This window comes from Caenorhabditis briggsae (genome assembly GCF_000004555.2).
Source record: "Caenorhabditis briggsae complete genome, chrV, whole genome shotgun sequence".
Taxonomy (NCBI): Eukaryota; Metazoa; Nematoda; class Chromadorea; order Rhabditida; family Rhabditidae; genus Caenorhabditis; species Caenorhabditis briggsae.
In genome coordinates, this window is record NC_013488.2 from 1,624,621 (window position 1) to 1,646,596 (window position 21,976).

The window sequence follows — 21,976 nt, forward strand, 5'->3', positions numbered from 1 at the left end:
GTAGAAACACACCAAGGGCATGTTATGCCATTTCTACGTGATTTTGTCATGGAGGCCTTGAAAACCCAAGTTGCAAAAGTTAGGCCATCACGTTAAAATGTATTCGTTTTGAGAAACTCCTCTGAGGAGGACTTAAAGAAGAAAACCTACCAATTGAATTTGTCAGATTGACAAATATAAATCTTATCATTGAAATTATCCAGATCCACCATCATGAATTGCATCGGGGTGATCGTTGGGGTTTGCTGAGGAGCCACCACTTTTCCACCATGCTTCTCCTTCTTACGACCCATTCTCAAGAATTCGGCTGAAAAGAACGCTGAAAAATCGTAATAAGAGGAATTCGTTATATAGGAAAAGAAGTGTGGGAGGAAGAGCTGGCCCTTGAGAATCACCTAGGCAGCAGTCGCTTAGGAAACATCCTCTGACTACGTCAGAAGCACAGAGGATCTAGAAAAAAGAAGAGTATGTATCTATATAATTAGTTGTTTTCGAGCTTGTCATGTGAGAGCTTGAGGAAGTACATAAGCATAAGATTTTGTGAGTTTTACTCACGAGAAGTAATGATGCGTGGGTGTGGGTATGGGAAGTTGGATTTGGGGTGGCGCCCAGTTACCCTGACTAATAAAAACGGTTATATCTTTGGTCATAAGAATACTGGGAGCACGAAACTTGGTAGAAATATAATTCGACGTTCGATTCAAAGCAACTGAAACTTTCAAAGCGATTCCTTAAGTCTAGGTATTGTTATGATTGTTCAAAGATGAACGGCGTAAGTTGTGATTTTCATAAAGCAACTTTGACAAGCGATAGCTCAGCACAAAGTTCATCAAATAAGTTGAAACTTAGCCAGTTTTTTGATGAGATATTTGAATTTATATACTCCAAATTTGAGCCCAGTACTACGCTTTGGGACGTTTCAGCTAACCTAGCCAAACTTTTGAGTATTCCTTATAAGTTCAAACAGCGGTCCTATTTTAACGTTGGTACTAACTTGTCTATCTATAGAATCTTAGCATGAATCAAGTTGTCCTAACTTCTAGGCTGCGACGTCAAGATGTAGGTTATGACCAAATGTCTACAATAGACCACTTATTCTGAACCTATGAATTCTAAGAAAAATTGGAGAACGGACTCTAATACACCTGCTAAAAATTTTCAAAAGATACAAGAAACCAGAAGAACAGGTGTTTTTTAGAACAAAGCGTGGGAGAGAAGAGAAAAAAGAACACACACAGCCTCGTCGACTCATCAGAAGTGCTCGTCACGACGATGACAGAAAAGAAGAAAAAGAGAGCCTTCTTTTCTCTCGCTCACTCTCTCTGTCGTCTATCTTCATCCCATATAGAGAGTGCCTTTTTCACTTGTGCTTTTCTTCTTTCCCCTCATTTCTCCCGTAACTCTTGAAACAAGGAAGATGGAGACGCGGCGCCCATTGATTTGAATGTGTCCTTCTCTCGCCGCACTCTCCTTCTACTTCAATGTTTTCGAGGAGCTGAAAAAGGGAGAAGAGGAAGAATAACAGCTGGAGCCGCCTTCACTCTTTTTGCATCTTGGTGAGAGGTGAAGAGAGCCCCCGTGACCAACAGGAGCAGAACTAGTGCAATTACGGAAATGCACACACATTCGGGTGGGAAATCGAAAGTTGGGATCTGGGAGAGCAGAAGGGAAATTCCGTAAACACTAGTAGAATGGCCTCTTTGACTTCCAACTTTGAGCTCAATTATAAAATTGAATCTTCATATTCATTAGGTCAACTTTCAGACATTTCTAACGAACTCTGATCGATTATTAAGACTTCAAAGAAATTATAAAAAATTTCAGGTTCAATTGTCTACGACTTTGTTCTCTTTTTTTTATTTTTTAGAAGATACTTTAAAAAGTACCGTGTAATTACCAAATTTGGTGTTTTGAAGCTCTAGACCAGTGATGGGAGGAAACGCATTTTTCCGAAATACGGAAAAAGTAAACGGAAATGGAAATTAACTTTCACTTTTACGGAAACGGAATCTTAAATATTTTTCCGCGGAAACGGAAACGGAAAAAAAAATCTTCAAAAATCGGGCGGAAAACGGAAACGGAAACGGAAATATCTATTTTCGTCTAATTTTCAGGATTTTTTCCCTTAAAACATAAAAATATACGCTTTTTAACGTTTAAGGACCATATTTGCATCACTTTCAATGCTTTTTTTCAAGCCAGTTTCAGTTTGATGTTTTTTTTTTTAATTTTTTCCGTTTCTGCTGTAAAAAAATGCCCGTTTTTACGGAAAACGGACACGGAAATCAAATTTCTTTTACGGAAACGGAAAAGGAAACGGAAACGGAAACCGAAGTTCCTCTCATCACTGCTCTAGACTATCCTGTTTTAAGGAAATTGAATTTCCAGCCCGTGCATCCCGAATACAGGATGTACAAGCTAAAATAAGTTCAGTTAATAAAACGACCTTAAAATTTGATAATATAGAATATCTCACCGTCAATACCACCAGTGAACCATTCCAATCAGTCTACGTAAAGTGGGAAGGTATATAAACGAAAATTTGAAGCAACTAGACAATTTCACCAATATCATTATAAACAAAGTACCTCAAATTGAACGGACTTCGGTTGCTGGAAATAGGCTGGAAGCATAGATCGGACTAAAAACATAGCAATTGTTATTTTTTTTGCTGTTTTTTAATTTTCAGGAATCTTATGGGAATATATTTTTTTTGTATTTTGAACATTATACTTGTTGTTTGGACTCGTTTAATTTTGTTACAGAAAACATAGGCGACCAAAAACTTTTGTATAAATAACCGCGAATTAAAAAACAGCAAAACACACTACCCAATTGATATTTTTGCAGTCCGATCTATGCTTCCACTATACTTCCAGCAACTCCGTTCACCAAATCGGTAAAATTTGTTAGTTGCTACAAATATTTGTTAGGATTTCTTTCCATTTTACATAGACTGGAATGCGGTTATTGGATCTTATAGGATCACTGGTGATATTGGTGGTGAGTTACTGTCTATATTACCACAGTTTGAGGTCAATTTTGAACTACATAAAACGTCGGTGGTTTCAAATAATTGTTTTCCTCTGGCAGACTAGATTACTGGCATCCCTATCAACCAGTGATGGGAGGAAACGCATTTTTCCGAAATACGGAAAACGGAAACGGAAACGGAATCGTTAATTTTTTCCCGCGGAAACGGAAACGGAAATTTATATTTTTCGTCTATTTTTCAGGATTTTTTTCCCATCAAACATAAAAATGTACACTTTTTAACGTTTAAAGACCATATTTGCATCACTTTCCATGCTTTTTTTCAAGCCAGTTTCAATTTGATGTTTGTTTTCACGTGGCTGTTTTCACGAAAAATAGAAACGAAAAAGGAAATAAAATTTCACTTTTACGGAAACGGAATCGAAATTTTTTTCCGCGGAAACGGAAACGGAAAAAAAATCTCTAAAAACCGGGCGGAAAACGGGAAACGGAAAACTGAAACTAAAATTCTTCCTATCACTGCTATCAACCGTAACTTCAGACTACGCTTCTAATGGTTCAGCATACCGTAAAACCGTAATAGAAGGGCCACCAAACCGTCAACTTTGAGCTCAGTTATCTCGATTCCTGTATGAGATATTAAAAAGCGGTTAACTAGTAAAATGTTTATCAGAATATCAGCAACATTTTACTAGTTAGCCACTTTTTGATATCTTTTACAGGGAATGAGATACATGAGTTCAAAGCTGATGGTTTGAGTGGCACTTTGTCAGATGGATTACGGTAAGTGAACTTACAATAATGCAGATATCTTTTACAGGAATCGACATATATAGGCTCAAAGTTGGAAGTTAGAGGGCCCTTCTATTACAGGTTTTACGGTAGATGTGAGCATAATAAGTTATTAAGGCAAATTTTATCAGTTAAAACCTTTTTTTGCTGAAACGGACTACGGTACCAAGCACAGAGTATGGAATTTGTTTCAGGAAGCCATTTTTGGTATTCTATTTAATTCCTGTGTAATATTCATGTACATTTTTGGATCATCTAACAAAACCAGTTTCAATTTGATCTGCCTCTCCCGAGCCATTAATAATGTTATTGTGCTTCTCTTCAATTTTTTGGTTCTAGATTTTCCTATACTTTTACTGTGAGACACTTTTTATTTGTTCCTTTGAAATGAAATGGTGTTTCAGTTCCAAAAACATTTTACCATCGGAAGTCGAAACTGTCATAATTTTCATAACTGTTGGTTTATATATGATAAACGAATTTCAAACGGTACTCATCGCAGCCAATCGATTCATTGCAATGTTTTTACCTTTACTTTATCATAACCTTTTCAGCAACAAAATTACAATGGTATAGTTTTGAATAGTTGCTTTTTGAATATTATCACTTTTCAGATTTTTCTGGGAGCACTTTACTTGGAAAGAGGGTATGCGAGCGTTTCAAAAGTTTTCACAGTTTTTGGTAGCTCTAAAAAAGAAGCAGCTTAGAACATGTCAACGTTTCAGCCGCTGACTGTGTCCTGATTTGGGAGAGTTCCGTTTTATGCCCTCTAAGCAATGATCCGAGTTGCTGGGAAAATTTTTCGTCTTCCTCCGACGGATTCATTTTTATTTGTGTTACATTGGCTGTTTTTGGAGTAACCATCCTGTTGAATCTGATGACGTTTGCAAAAATTTTAAGATTTTATCTTGTATGAGTAACTTGAAAGATTAGTTGTGAAATTCGTAATTTTCAGAGTCATAATGTGGATTCAGAAAGCACGTTTTCAGTGAAAAACAATATAAAATTATTTGTCCAAACTGTTCTTCAGGATTCACTATTCTTTGTAGACGTATTGTTCACTTTCAAGTTGAGCTCTCTGAGCACTCACCGAGCCTGGCTGTTCATCAGTACCGTGTTTGTATGGGAGACTATTCACATGTTGGATGGGTGGGGCATAATTTGGTTTCTTGAAGTATTGGGAACATTCCAGACTGATAATTTTAATGTTCACGGATAGAGCCTATATTTTAAAAGCTAAGATTGGAATTAAAAAATCTAATCTAGTGAAAGAAAGAAATGGACGTTCGGATTTCAATCCTGGACACCCTATGCCAGATATTGTATCATGACCCTCCAGTATTATTTTTGCATTCCATGAACATTCTTGTCATCTTCGTCATCAACATCTATCCAGAGCCATAAGCACTGGAATTGTGTTTTCGCTGCATTTTCTGACCCTTGATATTCCGACTGCATTATTGTAAGTTCACTTACCGTAATCCATCTGACAAAGTGCCACTCAAACCATCAGCTTTGAATTAATGTATTTCATTCCCTGTAAAAGATATCAAAAAGTAGCCAACTTATAAAATGTAGCTGATATTATGATAAACATTTTGTTTGTTAAACACTTTTTGATATCTCTTACAGAAAATGAGGTAGATAGGACCAAAGTTAACGGCATGGGGTTTTTTTTACTGTCACTTGGTTCCAATGAAGAATATTAACCTCAAAACAACATTTTGATATTTCTAGAGTTAATTTACCTAATGAGTGCATTCAGGTCCCGAAACGTCTGGCCCCCTGGAGTAGAGTCGATCATTATGAATGGAACTGTAAATGTCTACATTGTGAACGAATGTCAAACTATACTAATTGCAATTAACCGATTCATAGCAATGTTCGCGCCTGTTTCCTATCATAAACTTTTCAGCAACAAGTTGACTTTTGTGAGTTTCTAGAAGACAGTAACCAAGAAAGTGTTATATCATTTCAGCTATTCCTCCTATCTCTTTACCTGATCCGAGGATACATTAGTGCCACTCAATTACATGATTATTTTGGTAAGGGCATCTTTAAATTAAAAAAAAAACTGAAACTTGAAGTTTTTTTGATATCTGTCATAGGAACCGAGATAAATTGTCTCAGAGTTTGGCGGGCTTCTATTAAAAAAATACCCTATTCAGACTGCAAAAAACATTTCAACAACTTTCAGGTTCCATGACTCTGACTTTCCACTATTCTCCTTTCCAAATGACTTGTTTTCCACGAATTTCCTTCTCCACCTCCTACTTTTTCATCGAAATTTCTGAACCCTACGATATTTCTTCTTCCTTCTTCTTCTTCTTCTGACTTTTTTCTTCAATTCTTCACATCACGTGGTTGTGAGAGGACACCCGATATCACATTCTAATCAGTATGGTCAAATGATAATTTGACAGAAAAAGAAAGAAGATAAAAGGAATTTTTATATCGGTTTGGCCTTGTTGATTGATCTGGTTTCGCATCGAAAAAAAAACGGATGAAAGTTCATATCACATGGGGGACCTCGTGTTCTAGAGAATGGAATCAAAAAGCATGGTCAATGTAAAAAATCAAAAATTCATTAGAGATCGGATAGAGTCAGACTAAAAAGATGGTGCCTAATGTGTCACAACACGATACGAAGCAACTGAGCATTTCTTCTCTGGAAGATCCGTCTCGCTATCCGAGCTCGCAGTTCTCTTGATCTTGTTGAGCTTTTCTTTCAAGGAACTGGAACTGACGACACGAGAGATGCATGGGGATTGGGTGTTTTTCAGGAAGTGTGGCATATACTGGGAGGTCATTTCGTTGGGTGGAGTTGCTAGAACAGTTGGTACTTCGTCCTAAAAAAATAATTTTCCAAAATTAATTTTTACACATTTTAAAACTAACCGCTCCCACTGTGATATTGATTGAATGCTTATGACAAGCACATTGGCTTCCATTGGAATTCTTTCTTGCTGGTGTAGATGCTCCTGAATTGGCTTTTGAATGATCCTCGTGGTCATGATGGTGGTGATGATGATGCCCGATGTGTAAGAGCTCTTTCAAATGAGTCGTCAATCCGTGATGTTTGGATTTGTGTCCAGATCCAGAGCCCGAGGTTCCAGAATGCTCACTATGGTTGGAATGAGTATCAGCTTCCTTCTCGTCTACAGGCGGTAGGTGCTGGTGCTTCTTACCAAAGTGTTTTCCAAAATATAGAGAGTGTCCGTGATGCTCGGAATGGGATTCTGGAGGATGAGAAGAAGAAGATGAAGACCCTTCTACTGTTTCCTCCTCAAAGTTTCCTGTAGATCTGGATGCTTTGAAATCAGGAGTATGTTGGAATCCGGAAAACTCGGATACCAATTCAGCAATGACATGGGGAACTTTCATAGTGTGAGAAAAAATGGTTTAATGATCCAACTGCGATGGTCTTATATAGAAAACGGTTTTATCGTTCTCTGTGTGTCAGCGCGAGGCTCCGCCCCTTTTCTAAATTTCTTCTTTGGTTCCTTCCAATCAAGAAAATTGAGGAATGATTGAGAAGATATGGGGTCCATAGAACAGTTTGAATGAACAGCAGTGTGTACTGGGTACGTGAAAGTTCTGAAAATGAAATGGAGGAGGATCTATGATCTTGTTATTAGAACAAACATCCTTTTTATAATATTTTTATATTTGATGCACAGCTGATGCAAACGTGCTTGTAGTCAAGACAGTGAAAAATCTGGCCGCGGCCGGCCATGACACACTCAGCAGTGGCTTGTAACTTCTGGTCGGAAGTTGCCCAAAAACTGCTGTAAGGCGGACCATGATCAGATTATAGTGGAAACTTGCCCAAAAACGGCTCAATAGCGTGCCATGGTCCGATTTTGGTCAAAAATTGTAGTACAACTAGGTCCGCCCATACGGCCCACGGGACCTTGTCGGAATTCGGCCAGCTTTAGTAGCGGTCTTATCCGGCATCTGACCATCCTCCGACCAGAAGTTGCTGGCGACGTCTGAGCACGCGGTGCCTAGGTTACAAACTGGCTCGTTATTTCCAAAATACGCTTCCCACGAGGCCGTCGTACCCTACTCACAACCTTGACTGTAGTACCAAAAATTTGCTACTTTTAAAGATCAAAAATGCACCTCACAATATGCTCCCGAAATGAAGAAACCACAAATTGGTCACAATTCGTCACTCCACAAACATATGTTCTCTTTCTCTTGCTCTCTAATTTCTTGCACTAGACAAATAGTCTCTGAACTTCTACTCCTGTTCTTTATTCAACATTACAAATGGAAACTTCTTCCTCTTCCCTATCATTGCACAACCCGAGCAATGATAAATGCCGTATATGCCTCCAATCCGGTCATGGTTTTCATTTCGGAGTATTCTCTTGTAGAGCATGTGCCGCGTTTTTTCGGTTCGTTCGACACAACCTGTAATAGAAGGGCCCCTGACCTTAAACTTTGAGACAATTTATCTCGGTTCCTGTTAAAGATATCAAAAAGTTGTCAATTGATAAGTTGTTTTCCATACTTTGAAAAATATTTTATCTGTTGACACATTTTTGATATCTTGTGTAGTTATTATGATAATTGAGCCCAAATTAGACGTACGACGGAATTTTGATCTTTAACATTTATTCTGCAGACGTTGCCATCTTTCATCAATTCTGAATCAAAGAAAATGCAGAAGCTTCCATGGAGTTTGTGGTCCGAATAGACATGGAAGATGGTTTTGTAAGACTTGTCGTTTAGCAAGATGTATGGATTTGGGAATGACAACTGAGAGTGAGTCACTTGAAAACGGACCTAAAACGGGCCCTGATAGACTTAAACGGACCTAAAACGGGCCCTGATAGACTTATCAATTGACAACTTTTTGATATCTTTAACAGGAACCGAGATAAATTGTCTCAAAGTTTAAGGTCAGGGGCCCTTCTATTACAGGTTGTGTCGAACGAACCGAAAAAACGCGGCACATGCTCTACAAGAGAATACTCCGAAATGAAAACCATGACCGGATTGGAGGCATATACGGCATTTATCATTGCTCGGGTTGTGCAATGATAGGGAAGAGGAAGAAGTTTCCATTTGTAATGTATGAATAAAGAACAGGAGTAGAAGTTCAGAGACTATTTGTCTAGTGCAAGAAATTAGAGAGCAAGAGAAAGAGAACATATGTTTGTGGAGTGACGAATTGTGACCAATTTGTGGTTTCTTCATTTCGGGAGCATATTGTGAGGTGCATTTTTGATCTTTAAAAGTAGCAAATTTTTGGTACTACAGTCAAGGTTGTGAGTAGGGTACGACGGCCTCGTGGGAAGCGTATTTTGGAAATAACGAGCCAGTTTGTAACCTAGGCACCGCGTGCTCAGACGTCGCCAGCAACTTCTGGTCGGAGGATGGTCAGATGCCGGATAAGACCGCTACTAAAGCTGGCCGAATTCCGACAAGGTCCCGTGGGCCGTATGGGCGGACCTAGTTGTACTACAATTTTTGACCAAAATCGGACCATGGCACGCTATTGAGCCGTTTTTGGGCAAGTTTCCACTATAATCTGATCATGGTCCGCCTTACAGCAGTTTTTGGGCAACTTCCGACCAGAAGTTACAAGCCACTGCTGAGTGTGTCATGGCCGGCCGCGGCCAGATTTTTCACTGTCTTGACTACAAGCACGTTTGCATCAGCTGTGCATCAAATATAAAAATATTATAAAAAGGATGTTTGTTCTAATAACAAGATCATAGATCCTCCTCCATTTCATTTTCAGAACTTTCACGTACCCAGTACACACTGCTGTTCATTCAAACTGTTCTATGGACCCCATATCTTCTCAATCATTCCTCAATTTTCTTGATTGGAAGGAACCAAAGAAGAAATTTAGAAAAGGGGCGGAGCCTCGCGCTGACACACAGAGAACGATAAAACCGTTTTCTATATAAGACCATCGCAGTTGGATCATTAAACCATTTTTTCTCACACTATGAAAGTTCCCCATGTCATTGCTGAATTGGTATCCGAGTTTTCCGGATTCCAACATACTCCTGATTTCAAAGCATCCAGATCTACAGGAAACTTTGAGGAGGAAACAGTAGAAGGGTCTTCATCTTCTTCTTCTCATCCTCCAGAATCCCATTCCGAGCATCACGGACACTCTCTATATTTTGGAAAACACTTTGGTAAGAAGCACCAGCACCTACCGCCTGTAGACGAGAAGGAAGCTGATACTCATTCCAACCATAGTGAGCATTCTGGAACCTCGGGCTCTGGATCTGGACACAAATCCAAACATCACGCGGTCACAAGTTTATGGCTTTGTAACTTTGTTCATAGACAAGATACAGTATTCCAATTAGTATGATTTTGTAGTACTCGTCAAGCTCTATTGCTTCAATTGTTTGCAATTTAGTTGATTTAAAAATATTGATTCTGAGAGAAGCTATGACTGAGTCGGATAACAGTCATCTCACGAATCACACTTTTGAAGAAATGCGATTGTAAGTTTAGCACAAATTATGGCGACTAAATTTCCTTTTTGTTTTTTTTAGTTTCTTCACTCCAAAAGAATTATACTATGATGAATTGATTTGGGATATAATGGAAGTTCAACCAGACGACGTGGAGTTGACTTTCATTATGTCAATGATCTGTTTCCACGTGGCAGGTTGGTAATAATACTGTCAACTTTAAGCTCAATTATCTCGATCCCTGTGAAAGATATCAAAAACTAGTCAACTGATAAAATATTGGTGATGTTATGATAACAAATTTATCAGTTGACACATTTTTGATATCTTTCATGATAATCGAGATAATTGAGCTCAACGTTGACAAAAAGAAGAAAAGGTATTTATTCTCTCTTTCCCAATTCAGCAACCCACTTTGGAGGAGAAACTCAGGAGGAAATGGAAAGACTACAAGATGTTCTTGCAGATGACCTTCATGAGCACTACACTAAAAATTACAAAACAAAGTACTCGTTGCGGCTGAAACAACTAATGAGAATCAAGGAAAACTTTCTGAAGCTTCGGAACATTCGTCTCGAAAAATACTCGATTGGAGGACTTTTCAATCTATTTAATATGAATTTTTCGAATCCCGAATTCTTCTGGGTGCCTCCTCAGAAATATGTTTAATGTTGTTCAATAAATTCAAACTGCGCGCGCTTTGTTTACGAGGCGAGTGTCAATGCGAAACAAGGAGGGTGCGAGAGAAATAGGGGTTCTGCAGCCAGAATTTCTTTGCGCGCACAAACCAAAAAATGCATGAAAATCAATAGAAATGCATCTTTTTCGCTCTGGATTTTGATTTGAAATAATGAATATAAATTGAGGAAAATATCTAGCATATTTTAAGAGTCAAATTCTTTCGAAAATTGTGCTAAAACTGATTTTTTTAATCATTGTCGCATAAATACGAATTTTGCTTTTAGAATTGGCGTTTTCCACCTTCTAGCAGCGCTGCTTCGCATGAGAAATCTTCGAAGCACGCCTTTCGTCATGTACTTTTATCGATTTCCCTTTTCTGCAGCTTTTCCTCTTTCTATCTCTTACTGAATTCTCCTATTTTCAGACACATAATAATAATAATAATGAGAAGAGCAGATTACGACCAAGTTCCGAATCGAATAATCCCGCCTCAAGGCTCGGCGCTGTGAGTTTCAAAATTAATACTCCCAAATTCTAAATTTCAACACAATTTCAGTGACCCGCGATACGAGAGAAGTGCTCGCATACTTCCGGCGCCCACTATCCGTCAACCGCTTCTTGGCAACGCTCCTCCGCAAGTCGCATCATATGCCAACGGTTATGAATCAGCCTATAATAACTACAACATGGATCCTTCGAGAAGACGTGGATTCGATAAAGGACCATTGGGAGAAGACTTGCGACGCGTTGATGGGCATCGACCGCTGATGAGAAACGTAAGATAGTTAGGCTGAAAAATAGTCCTAAATTAAAGCTGTTTCAGCCAAGACTCGCTGTAGAACACGTTGGTGGAGACATGGATATCTCGAGAAGCAGATCGCCGTCTCCAGAAGTGCAGGTTATCAAGGGTAACAGCTCAAAGAGCTCTATAAACGATTTAGGTTCATAAATAAATAATTTTTAGCTATCTCAGCGCGCTCGGTTCGAGATGATCGAAAGAAGTATCGTGGCGATAGCAGTCGCAGAAGATCGCGCTCCAGGTCAAGATCGCCTTCTCGTAGCGATCGTGGAGACCGTGATCATCGAAGAGCTCCAAACCCATTGAGAATGGATCGGGATGACTATGATCGGGAGAGAGTCAATAGCCGATATGAGGATCCACCGCCACAGATACGCGACGGGATCGTGCACACCAGTGAGAACTACTTTGACTTCTTGATGCACTACGTGGACACACTGCACGATCAGCTTCAAGTAAGCCGTGGTAACGCGCCGGTGGTTAGAAGGATGAATATGACTATCACTGAAGCGTCTCCCCTTGAAAAGAAGACTATCGTGCTCCCACCGATTTTCGATGACTCGGATCGAGAGAGAATGCTGCATTGTGACACCACCATCGCCGGTCTTCCAACCTCGATATTCTATGGTAGTGGCTATGGACCACGTGTTCATTATGCAAAGTATTCTGCTGCTAAGGATTTGATAGATAAATGTCATAGAATCGGAGTCTTGTCTAGCGTTCTCTACGCAGCGATTGGCGATTTTGAACGCGTTGATAACGACTTCAAAGTGCGATTCGCGAATCACATTTCCAAGGCTGTCAATGCGGTGATCCTGTTGATTCAGAGAATGACTACAGGTGAGAATAAGGACTTTGATCAAATCGGCATATTTTCTTTTATAATCAATATTTTTAGACCAACTAAATCACAAATAATAGAGCTTGATGAGTACTACAAAATGGTGTTGATTGGATTGATGTAGCTTGTCTATGAACAAAGTTACAAAGCCATAAACTTGTGACCGCGTAGATTAGAATGTTCTTGGCTTGTAACTTTGTTCATAGACAAGATACAGTATTCCAATTAGTATCATTTCGTAGTATTCGTCGAGTGCTATCATATCTATTTCAGTTGGTGTGGAAATATTAATTCTGAGAGAAGCTATAGCTGGACCTGTTTTCCAAGTACGGATTTGGCTAGAAATAGCTTTGTTTTCAGAAGAACTCCCCCCTGGATTCATGACTATGCGTCATTTGCCCAACGAGCTGATCGCCAGATTTAAGACGATGCTTCGAATGGTTTTGAATAATTGTTTTATTGTTTTTTTTTATTTCAATTTTTAGGTGATGATGGAGGTCTACTATCAGGGAAACGATCCATCGGAAGTTGCCGTTCCAAAGAGTCTTGAGGTAGGGTTTTATGTGTGGTTTTGAATGCTTTTCTTGGTTGTTATACGATATCGATACAATACGAATGGAAATCAGGTTTGATATGGGACACTATAAAAGGTTTTTTAGACCGGATATTCACGTCCAAGAGATTCTCCGAAGCTTCCAAAAGGTCCTAGTGCCGAGGAGATGTTACGACAGAAAGAGAAAGAGCTAGAGGACAAAATGAAGATGGAACTAGCCAAGAAACGACAGGAAATGGAAGCAGAGCTACGGGAGAAGATTCTGAAGGAAGAAAGAGACAAGATTCGAGCAGAGATGGAGCGAGAAAAGAATCAGGAGTTGATAAAGATCCAACAGAAACAATATGAAATGGAGAAGGAGAGAAAAGAGCTCGAAGAGAAACAAAGGAAATCGGCGGTTTTGAAACAGGTCGAAGAGGATTTCAATTCGATGGTTGAGCGATTCGCGAACCGATTCGAAGAGGTCCGCGCGAAAGGTGTGCAACCGGTGTTGACTATGATCTACAACTCGGCCACCTACAAAACCATTCAGTTATATTCCACGACGCTCACCTCGCTGAGTTCTGAACAGAAGCAACAGTTAGCACAAGACTTGCGATCTCTTCTAGATTCCATTTCGGTAGCGATGAGTATGCATTCAGTAGCTATGCCTCAGCCTATTATGCCACAACCTGGACTGATACAGCCTGGGTTGCAGCCTGGATTGCAGCCTGGACTACAGCAACCAATTATGGGGAATCCCATGATGGGAAGTTTGGGAAACCCAATGATTCCAAGTTATCAGCCACAGCCTATGATGGGTGGGTACCAAGTACCACAACAGCAGATGCCAGAGATCAGGATTCCACAACTCTCCACAAGTTCAAATGGATCTAGAAAAGATGAGGTGTGTATTGAAAGTTCCAATTTGAAAGGAGAACTGGATCGATTGCTGGAAGAAGGGGAGTCGTACCGTAACAGAACTGCTAAAATAGCATTAGAAGTCAGGAAGCCCTCAGCTCATCTAGAAGTTTTGCAAATTGTTTTGGATGCTTCTCAAAACGCCTAAAAGCAAGGCTGTCGGAAACAGGATCGTGGCTTTTTGGTTACGGTAGTTCTGGGATGGGTAACATCTTCTGGGATATTTAGGACCTAGCGGCTCTAGAAGCTTCCGCATGGCTGAGCTCGTTTCGAAAGGAACGGACCCTAAGACCCGGACCACGACCCTGTTTCCGGCAGCCTTACCTATAAGATCAGTAGGCTCCATTTTTGCAATTAAAACCGTTTTGAAACAAACAGTTCTGTTTAGGACAGTTATCCAGACCCTGTCAGGATCACAACCCCTTCCACTGGGAGGCTTTCAGCAGTCGATTCATGTTTTCCGCTTATTTCTTTTATTCTATTTCTATTTTCTCCAATCTATCCATCATGTTAATATTCATCGCAGGTTCGTCGTTTGACGCTTGGGAACATGCAACTCCGTCAACTGAGCTCATCTGAACAGCGACGATTGACGAAAGGAGACAAAGTCATTGCACAAGACTCTAAAACGGGCACGTGGGCTTTGGGAACCGTCGAGAGGATTCGCGACAACCGAGCGACACTTGCAGTGAACGGTGCCGCGTGGAAGAAGTATTTGGATGAGTTGTACAAGGAGGACGAGGGTAGATCGATCTACTGAAGAGTATTATTGTAACCCAGTTTTTTGATATATGTTTTTTTCTGTCTCTTTTATTATTTTACCAAGCTTCTCTGTATGTGATAATCACTTGAAAACCTACATGAACCCTGTTACTTTTTTGTGTCGGAAAAATGGGGTTTGTATGGAGTAAGTACATCGGTTTTTACATGAGATCGGAGAGGAAGGTTTTGCAAAGCAACGACTACTCGAATAAGGATGGTTCACTAACCCGAGAAATTGGAACGAGTTGTGAAGCAATTGGTGGAATGAAACATATTTTTTAGATCGACGCTTTGGCGATGGGCATCTTACGAGCAAGATAAAACATTCTGAGTCTTCAGTAGATCCACCATGAGTTCAGAAGTACAAAGACGGAATCTACTTACAAGCGAGATATGAAGTTTGAGGATCTTTTAGCATACATGTCAGGATTTTTTGTAGATTTCATCAAAAGTTCCAGAAGGCTCGCCGGAATAGAAGGGATAGGAAAGTTCGAACTTTCATAGATCTTACCAACGGATACCGTACTGTTCAGCATGACAATTCGCAGGAATACAATATGGATAGCACTAGTGAAACTGATACTATAATTAGATTACAAAAACAGCTGAAAGTCGGGAAAACTGCTTCTGGATATTGCAGGGAAGATTGATTCAGGACGTCATGTAAATGCGCTCTGATGCTAACATTTGCATACCGTAGTAAAAATTCGTTGGTCTCGACACGAAAACTTCAAGTTAAACTGCCGGTTACGGTATTTGTGCCTGCATTCCATCGGAAAAAGCGCGGGAAATATTTATTTTTAAAAGCGTTCTGGAAAAATCGCCGTGGTAATAAATGCTAGTTTCAGAACAGCTTCAGAGGGTATTACAGGGGTAATAATAGTTTATTGGAACAATGGAAATTTACAAGAAAAAAGACTGAATACACCGGAAGTTTTGATGTTTCAATGTATGCAGCGACCGCGTCGCGCGGCGCAACGCGCCCAAGAGAACTGGCGCAAATTTGAATGCATGTACCCTGTTGCAACCCCGTGATGTATGTGAAATCAAGCTCTTTATTTGTTCCTGTTAGGGAATAGATCGAAAAGATGCCTGAAAATCGATTTGTTTGGAAGTGGATCTTATTGATACCGAGTTACAGACTTGCTAAAATTCAAAAAAACCATTTTAGGAATTTTCGAGAAAATGGTATTTCAGACTTTTCCAAGCGACCGATATCTCGAAATCAGACATAATGTGGAAAATGAGAAAATCTAGGAATCCTTTCAATTCGATCAGACAATATTGGTAATTGAACAACGGTATTATTTCTAGATTGCTTCCAAAGAGTTGATTTCACCCAGATTCTCCATTTATTTGAAATTCCCAAAAAATACACATTTCCTTTTTCCCTATCTCACGTGTCCTCTCCACCACATAGATATAATTGTCTACTGACAGCTGACTGAGTGATGCGTGGAACAAGACGCCGGCAGCTTCCAATTCCAGTTTTTTGCTGAAAACGGTCAGCTCATCCAAGAAGATGGACTCGTTTGCGACTATATGGAAGACAAACTGCCGGAAGTTCAATTTGCCTTTAAGAAAAGCGGTTTGTAATCCACTGACTACCAATCAGAGGTCCAACAGGGTGAGTCTATTCGTTTCCAGAAAAATTTGAAAACTCCGGAGCACTCGATGGCCTGGGTAGATGCGAAAAATGGACCAATTATAACTGAGGAGAGGATGAGAACTTGCGCACTTCCAAAAGCAGTCTGTAGAATGTTCGCCGACGATGCAAAGCAACGGAGACAGCCCCGAACGGTGGAGGTCCGCGGACCCCCATCTCTACTGGCCCTGAATCTTCCACCGCCAATGACGCCTCCAAAAGACGAAAAAGAGATTTTAGATGTTCTGACAAGAATTAACACCTTATTCGGAGTCATCTCTAGAGTTTATAGAATTCCTTTGTGTGCATGTATTGGTGAGAATTCGCTCATCTCAGTCAAACTTCTACGCTTTCTGTTGAATAAAAAAAATCTTTAGAAGAATTTTATCCCCGATTTTCAGAGCGTCGAAAAGTGGACAACGCGATGTGCCTCTTCACCTATTTCGAGCAAATTCCGTGGGCGTTGATGGGCGGGATGACGATGATTCCAGAGGCGTCAGTCAGAAAGCTATTGTAAGATTTGATTTTGATAGGCAAAAACAGCAAAATTCAAAATTTTCAGACCTCCAGAGAGCATATATAACGCGTGGCGCTGTCAATTCTTTCAATCGCTACAGTATCTGCTCCCTCAAATGATTTTCAGCAGAATCGCACGATTCGTAGATAGGGGTGTTAATTTGGTATGGAAGAAAAACGCATGGTGGCCGTCGCCGAAGGTCCCACAACGAAAACTACCGTAAACTAAGAATATTTTAACTTTTTCTCGAGAAAAACGAGGAAATAAATCCGGGACCTTCGGCCACGGCCACCGGAGCTGGAATAATAACTCAAAATTTTTTTCAGGACTGGTGCACCGAAGTGATCACAGGCGAGCAGTTTAGAGAAGTGATTCAGCGAGTTCGAAAGGCGAAATTGAATCGTAAGGGTTCTTTTTTTCCAAATTTCTATATTTAAATCTAGAATTTCAGCAATGTACACCATCCTGTGGACCACGAAACCAACGGATTTTGATCCCCGAAATCAGCAATTTGCGAATGCAAGGTAACATCGGGTTTACTCTTTTTGTTTTCTCAGTAGTTATTTTGAAGAACACATATTTGCATTTGCGATCAAAAACCTTTTTTTATTTATGCTTGCTTTCAGATCAGCACTGATCAGACAAATGGAAGCGGAAGTGAAATCATTATGGACGTACGAGACAATAGGAATGTATCTAAAAATGTATTTCTAACTAGATCTAGTATTAATTTATTTGATTTTTTGCTTCTTTTTTCCTCGAATTTCTTTTTGTTTAAATAAACAATTTTACATCTATTTTTGAATTTTCCAGTTTTTTTCAGGTTTTCAGAACTTTTTGCAAAAAAAGAGGAATTCAGCGACCTGAAAACAAAGGATTACTGTATTCGTGACGGGACTCCGTTGAAGTTTTTGAGGGACGCGCCTTTGGTTTTTATTTCGATTTTCGAGTTTTTGATTTTTCGCAAATTTCTCTAATTTCTTGAACTATTTTTTCAGAGTGTTAAAAAATTATCAGCAAAATGTCCAAGCAGAACTTGATTTTCAGATATTTAAAGCTTAATTTAGTCCTAAAATTGGAAAATTTAGCAAAAAATCGATGTAAAAAATTTATTAGGTTACTGTCTCCGCGGCAGGACTCGAGTAATATTTTTAGTGTGTGCGTCTTTTGATGTCGATTTACGGAAGGGGCTTTTGTAATTTTTTTTCAGGGTATTTAGTCGAATTAATGTATAGAAATTAATATAATTCTACCGAATAAACTTTGAAATCTTTTTTTTTTGTTCGTAGCACCTCTGTCAAAATTTTCAGCCGAAATGCGCAGTCCTCCCGACAGAAGTATAGCAAACAACGACGACGACGATGCTTTGAGGATATCAAGAAGAAGTCAAGTAAGTATTTAGTACACGGGAAGGAACCAACAAGTCAAAGTTCAACCAGCTGTTGTGTCCGTCACACACTTCTCATTGTGTAATAAAGCGGGAGGGGATAACCCATGTCTCGAAGAGTCTGACTTTTTGAAATAACTCTCGGCGGTTGTTCTTGTTGTCGAGTATCCTCGGAAGTTCTCTCAATCGATCGATGTTTCTTCAAAAATATATTCAAAAATCAAACTATCCAAGTTGTGTGGGGGAATTCCTTTTGCATTGTCTATATTTGTTTCCCATGCATAATATCGTCTTTTGCCTTCCTTCCTTCCACTCCATTCCCGTAAGACGTCATGGGAATATTGTCGAATTTTCTAGAATTTTTCTCTGTTCTTCCTCCCACACTGTTCTTCGCCTTTGATATACCATTCCATCCATCATATTATCAATTCCTCTCGTCGCCTCTAGAATGCAATACTCCCTATTCTTTTCCTCGCCGGCTGAGAAATCAAATTTAAAATTTTTCGGTCCCTATCGTCGGAGATTCTGGGAGTTTGACGATGGAACGTTGTTCAGATGGAAGGTAAAAAATAGCTTTGCCACGTGGATTTTTCCTTTGATTGAAGAGAAATCAGAAGAAGTGAAAAGCTTCGAGAAGGCCAAAAAAGTTCCAAAAATCCAAAAAAGTTCCAAAAATCTTTAAAATTCCGAGAAATTCGAATTTTCCCGAAAATTTTAAAATTCCAAAGTCTCAAAATTTCGAAAAATCCCAAAAAAGTGTAATATCAATATTTCTAATTTTTCGAAAAAACCCGTAACAATTTTCAAAAAATTCCGAGAAATTTTAATTTTTCCGAAAGTTTTAAAAATTCAAATTCTCACATTTTTGAAAAGTTCTGAATTCAAAAAATCCACAAAACTGGAAAAAATCGGAAAATCTCTTCCACAGCTCCGATTTTTTTAGATCAAAATGATAAAAAAATGTTTTGTTGCTATTTTTCAAAAAAAGGTATTCCCCCAGGCGGCTATGTCCTTGATTCCTTTTACACCACCATGTTCCTTCCTATATCAATCAAAGTAATCTCCTCTCGTTTTTTTTCGAAATCAACGGAAGTCACTCTCTGCGTCTCCTCATCCCATACACTCTCTCAGTCTCACTGATGACACATTGAGACGCGACGAAACAAGCATGTACTCGATTTGATTTCGTCGTCTTCAAAGAACAGAAAGAGAACCCAAAAATAGAGAATCGGAAGTGACTTTGATCTTTGTTAGAGATGGCACCTAGTTCAAAGGTGCAAAAACTCTCTGTTAGAACCAGAAAAACTCATCTGGAGACTATGTGTACACAACAGTACATACCAGTTGATCGGGTCACTCGGCAGCGACCCCGATCTGTGGCAAAAATGGTATTTGAAAGAACACATTCATCTGGCGATGACGTAGAATTTTTGTTTCCAACACAATTGGTCTGAAAATAGGTATCAAAATATCAAAAGAATAGAGAGGGTGGGCCTAAAATAGAACAGGTCAAAAATAAAATTGTGTTGTTGATATAATAATGTGACATAACAATCTTGGGGTCCCACTGAAACAATAAGTAGGGCGAATTCTAGAATTTTTCGTACTTCTTCGACTAATATGACACGTGGATTGAGAAATTTCCTGTTGGCTGTCTGTCGGGTTTTCCGATTGTCCGAATATCGTTTTTGTATCTTTCAAGACACAGCGATGGAAAGCGGTCCTTGCCATACTTCCTTTCAGAATCAATATTTTCGGACCAACTAAGATGGATATGATAGAACTCAACGAGAGCTACAAAATTATACTATTTGGAATACTTTATCTTGTCTAAGAACTAAGTTACAAGCCAAAAACCATCTGAGCTATCATTCTTGTCCGACGCCGATGAACCTTGTGGCCGAAAATTCATTTAAAGGATAGCCGGCACTGAAGAAAACATCTGAAACCGTAGCTTTTTTCCCTTCAATACCGGCTTTGCGCCTTTGAATAAATTCTCGGCCACAAGGTTCGTGTGGGACAAGAATGATAATTCAGATGGTTTTTGGGTCGTAACTTTGTTCATAGACCAGCAGCTACAGTAATCAAATTAATATCATTTTGTAGTACTCGCCGAGTTCTATCATATCCAATTTAGTTGGTCTAGAAATATTGGTCCTAAAAGAAACTATGGAAGGGACCGCCCGGTGCCACCCTTTGCCGCGGCTTCGCGGGCCATGCCACAGTTTCTTTCAGAGAAAACATTTTCGGACCAACAAAATCGGACATCATAGAACTTGACGAGTGCTACGAAATTATACTATTTGGATTACTGTATCTTGTCTGTGAACAAAGTTACAAGCGGAAAAACGGCTGAGCTACGCGGTCACAGCTTTATGGCTTGTATCTTAGTTCATAGACCAGCTACAGTAATCCAATTAGTATCATTTTGTAGTACTCATCGAATTCTATCATATACAATTTAGTTGGTCTAGAAGTATCGGTCCTAAAAGATACAACGGCAGGGACCGCCCGGCTCATCTTTTGATATTCTTCTTGTTCTCTGAATTTCGCGTTCCAAATCGTTCGATCTTTGCCACCATATATGGTTGTTTATTTTCGCCCAAATATTGTTTTCTTTTTCTAGTAGGTTTCGCCCTACTATCACACTAACTAATCAGTTGTCACCCCCACCAAAACCGTATCACTTATGAACGATGACATCATGCAATCTTCAAAAGTCGACGTGCAGAAGTGTGTCTGCGTCTCTTCCTCCCACACTGTCTCTCAAACCTGACGCATTCTTCCACAGTGGGTGTCCCTTGCTGTGGTGGTCGCGAGTTGGACTGTTTTGCTTGCTCGTCTGACTGGGCTCCGCCCATCAAGGAAGCAGAATGAAAGCCCCGGGGTGGGGATGGGTGGTATAAAAGAGGTTGTGGAGAGCAGAATACAAGTTATCTGGTTTTCTCTTTCCTGGAAATTTTTACCGTATTTCGCTACCCAAACTGACAATTTTGAGCTCAATTACCTTGCTTCTTATTAGAGATATGAAAATTTTGTCAACTGATAAATTATTTATCATAATATAATAAACATTTTATCAGTTGATAGATTTTCGATATCTCTCATAGAAACCGAGATAATTGAACTCAAAGTTTAGGTGGGTTTCTATTAGAGAAAAATACGGTATCTTTACACCTAGTGATCCTGAAAGATAACAAATTTCTTTGAAAATCGTAACCTGTTTTTGCCGCCGCGTCTTCCTGATCCTGAATTCAATTAGTGTCCCATATCATTATCATTATCTTATCGTGACCGTTCTATTCTATTGGAATATTCAAGAATGACTAAAGTACACTGTTCCACCACTTGTGTTCAAAACTGTCAGGTTGGCGTTTTCTAGACTTTTCTTTGAACGCTCATAAGATTCTTAGCTCCTCTTAGGATCTATATTTTCTGACCAGCATAATTGGATATGATAGAACTCAACGAGTACTACAAAATGATANTTATTTTGGGATTACGATATCTCTCATAGGAGCCGAGATTATTGAACTCAAAGTTCAAGCCTTGGGATTATTTTCGAAATTCCCTTGATTTCGAAATTAATGTTTACTGTCTACTGTAAGGTTTTCCCGATAAAAGTGTATTAACCTAAGTTAAGCAAACATAAG

The 21,976-nt window shown here is 39.4% G+C and overlaps 6 protein-coding genes across 6 annotated transcripts in view; 4 read left to right on the forward strand and 2 right to left on the reverse strand.

Moving 5' to 3' along the window:
- The window catches only part of CBG08764, a gene marked incomplete at both ends in the record, with an annotated part of 3,088 nt that extends 2,795 nt beyond the window's left edge, over positions 1-293 (reverse strand). Inside the window, one exon of the mRNA XM_002635424.1 lies at positions 151-293. Within this exon, the coding sequence (XP_002635470.1) occupies positions 151-293 (143 nt within the window). The remainder of the gene's footprint in view (positions 1-150) is intronic.
- A 3,910-nt stretch (positions 294-4,203) lies between these two features.
- Positions 4,204-21,976, forward strand: part of CBG08765 — a gene marked incomplete at both ends in the record, with an annotated part of 64,296 nt that continues 46,523 nt past the window's right edge. Inside the window, 4 exons of the mRNA XM_002635425.1 lie at positions 4,204-4,356; positions 4,401-4,467; positions 4,512-4,696; positions 4,742-4,935. Coding sequence (XP_002635471.1) covers positions 4,204-4,356; positions 4,401-4,467; positions 4,512-4,696; positions 4,742-4,935 — 599 coding nt within the window. The remainder of the gene's footprint in view (positions 4,357-4,400; positions 4,468-4,511; positions 4,697-4,741; positions 4,936-21,976) is intronic.
- Positions 6,411-7,170, reverse strand: CBG08766 (the record flags this gene model as incomplete). The annotated part of the gene is made up of 2 exons (XM_002635426.1): positions 6,411-6,635; positions 6,685-7,170. 2 exons carry the CDS (start codon positions 7,168-7,170, stop codon positions 6,411-6,413), a joined length of 711 nt encoding a protein of 236 aa, XP_002635472.1.
- CBG08768 lies at positions 10,213-10,907 on the forward strand (the record flags this gene model as incomplete). Its single annotated transcript, XM_002635427.1, has 3 exons — positions 10,213-10,268; positions 10,320-10,435; positions 10,645-10,907. The coding sequence occupies 3 exons, from the start codon at positions 10,213-10,215 to the stop codon at positions 10,905-10,907; spliced, it is 435 nt and encodes a 144-aa protein (XP_002635473.1).
- Positions 11,363-17,650, forward strand: CBG08769 (the record flags this gene model as incomplete). The annotated part of the gene is given in 10 exon segments (XM_002635428.1): positions 11,363-11,424; positions 11,476-11,695; positions 11,743-11,827; positions 11,893-12,558; positions 16,756-16,787; positions 16,793-16,932; positions 16,982-17,090; positions 17,263-17,338; positions 17,388-17,460; positions 17,563-17,650. Coding segments are annotated over 10 exon segments (1,551 nt in total).
- The window catches only part of CBG08770, a gene marked incomplete at both ends in the record, with an annotated part of 13,491 nt that continues 9,766 nt past the window's right edge, over positions 18,252-21,976 (forward strand). The window contains one exon of the mRNA XM_045236651.1: positions 18,252-18,326. Within this exon, the coding sequence (XP_045100804.1) occupies positions 18,252-18,326 (75 nt within the window). The remainder of the gene's footprint in view (positions 18,327-21,976) is intronic.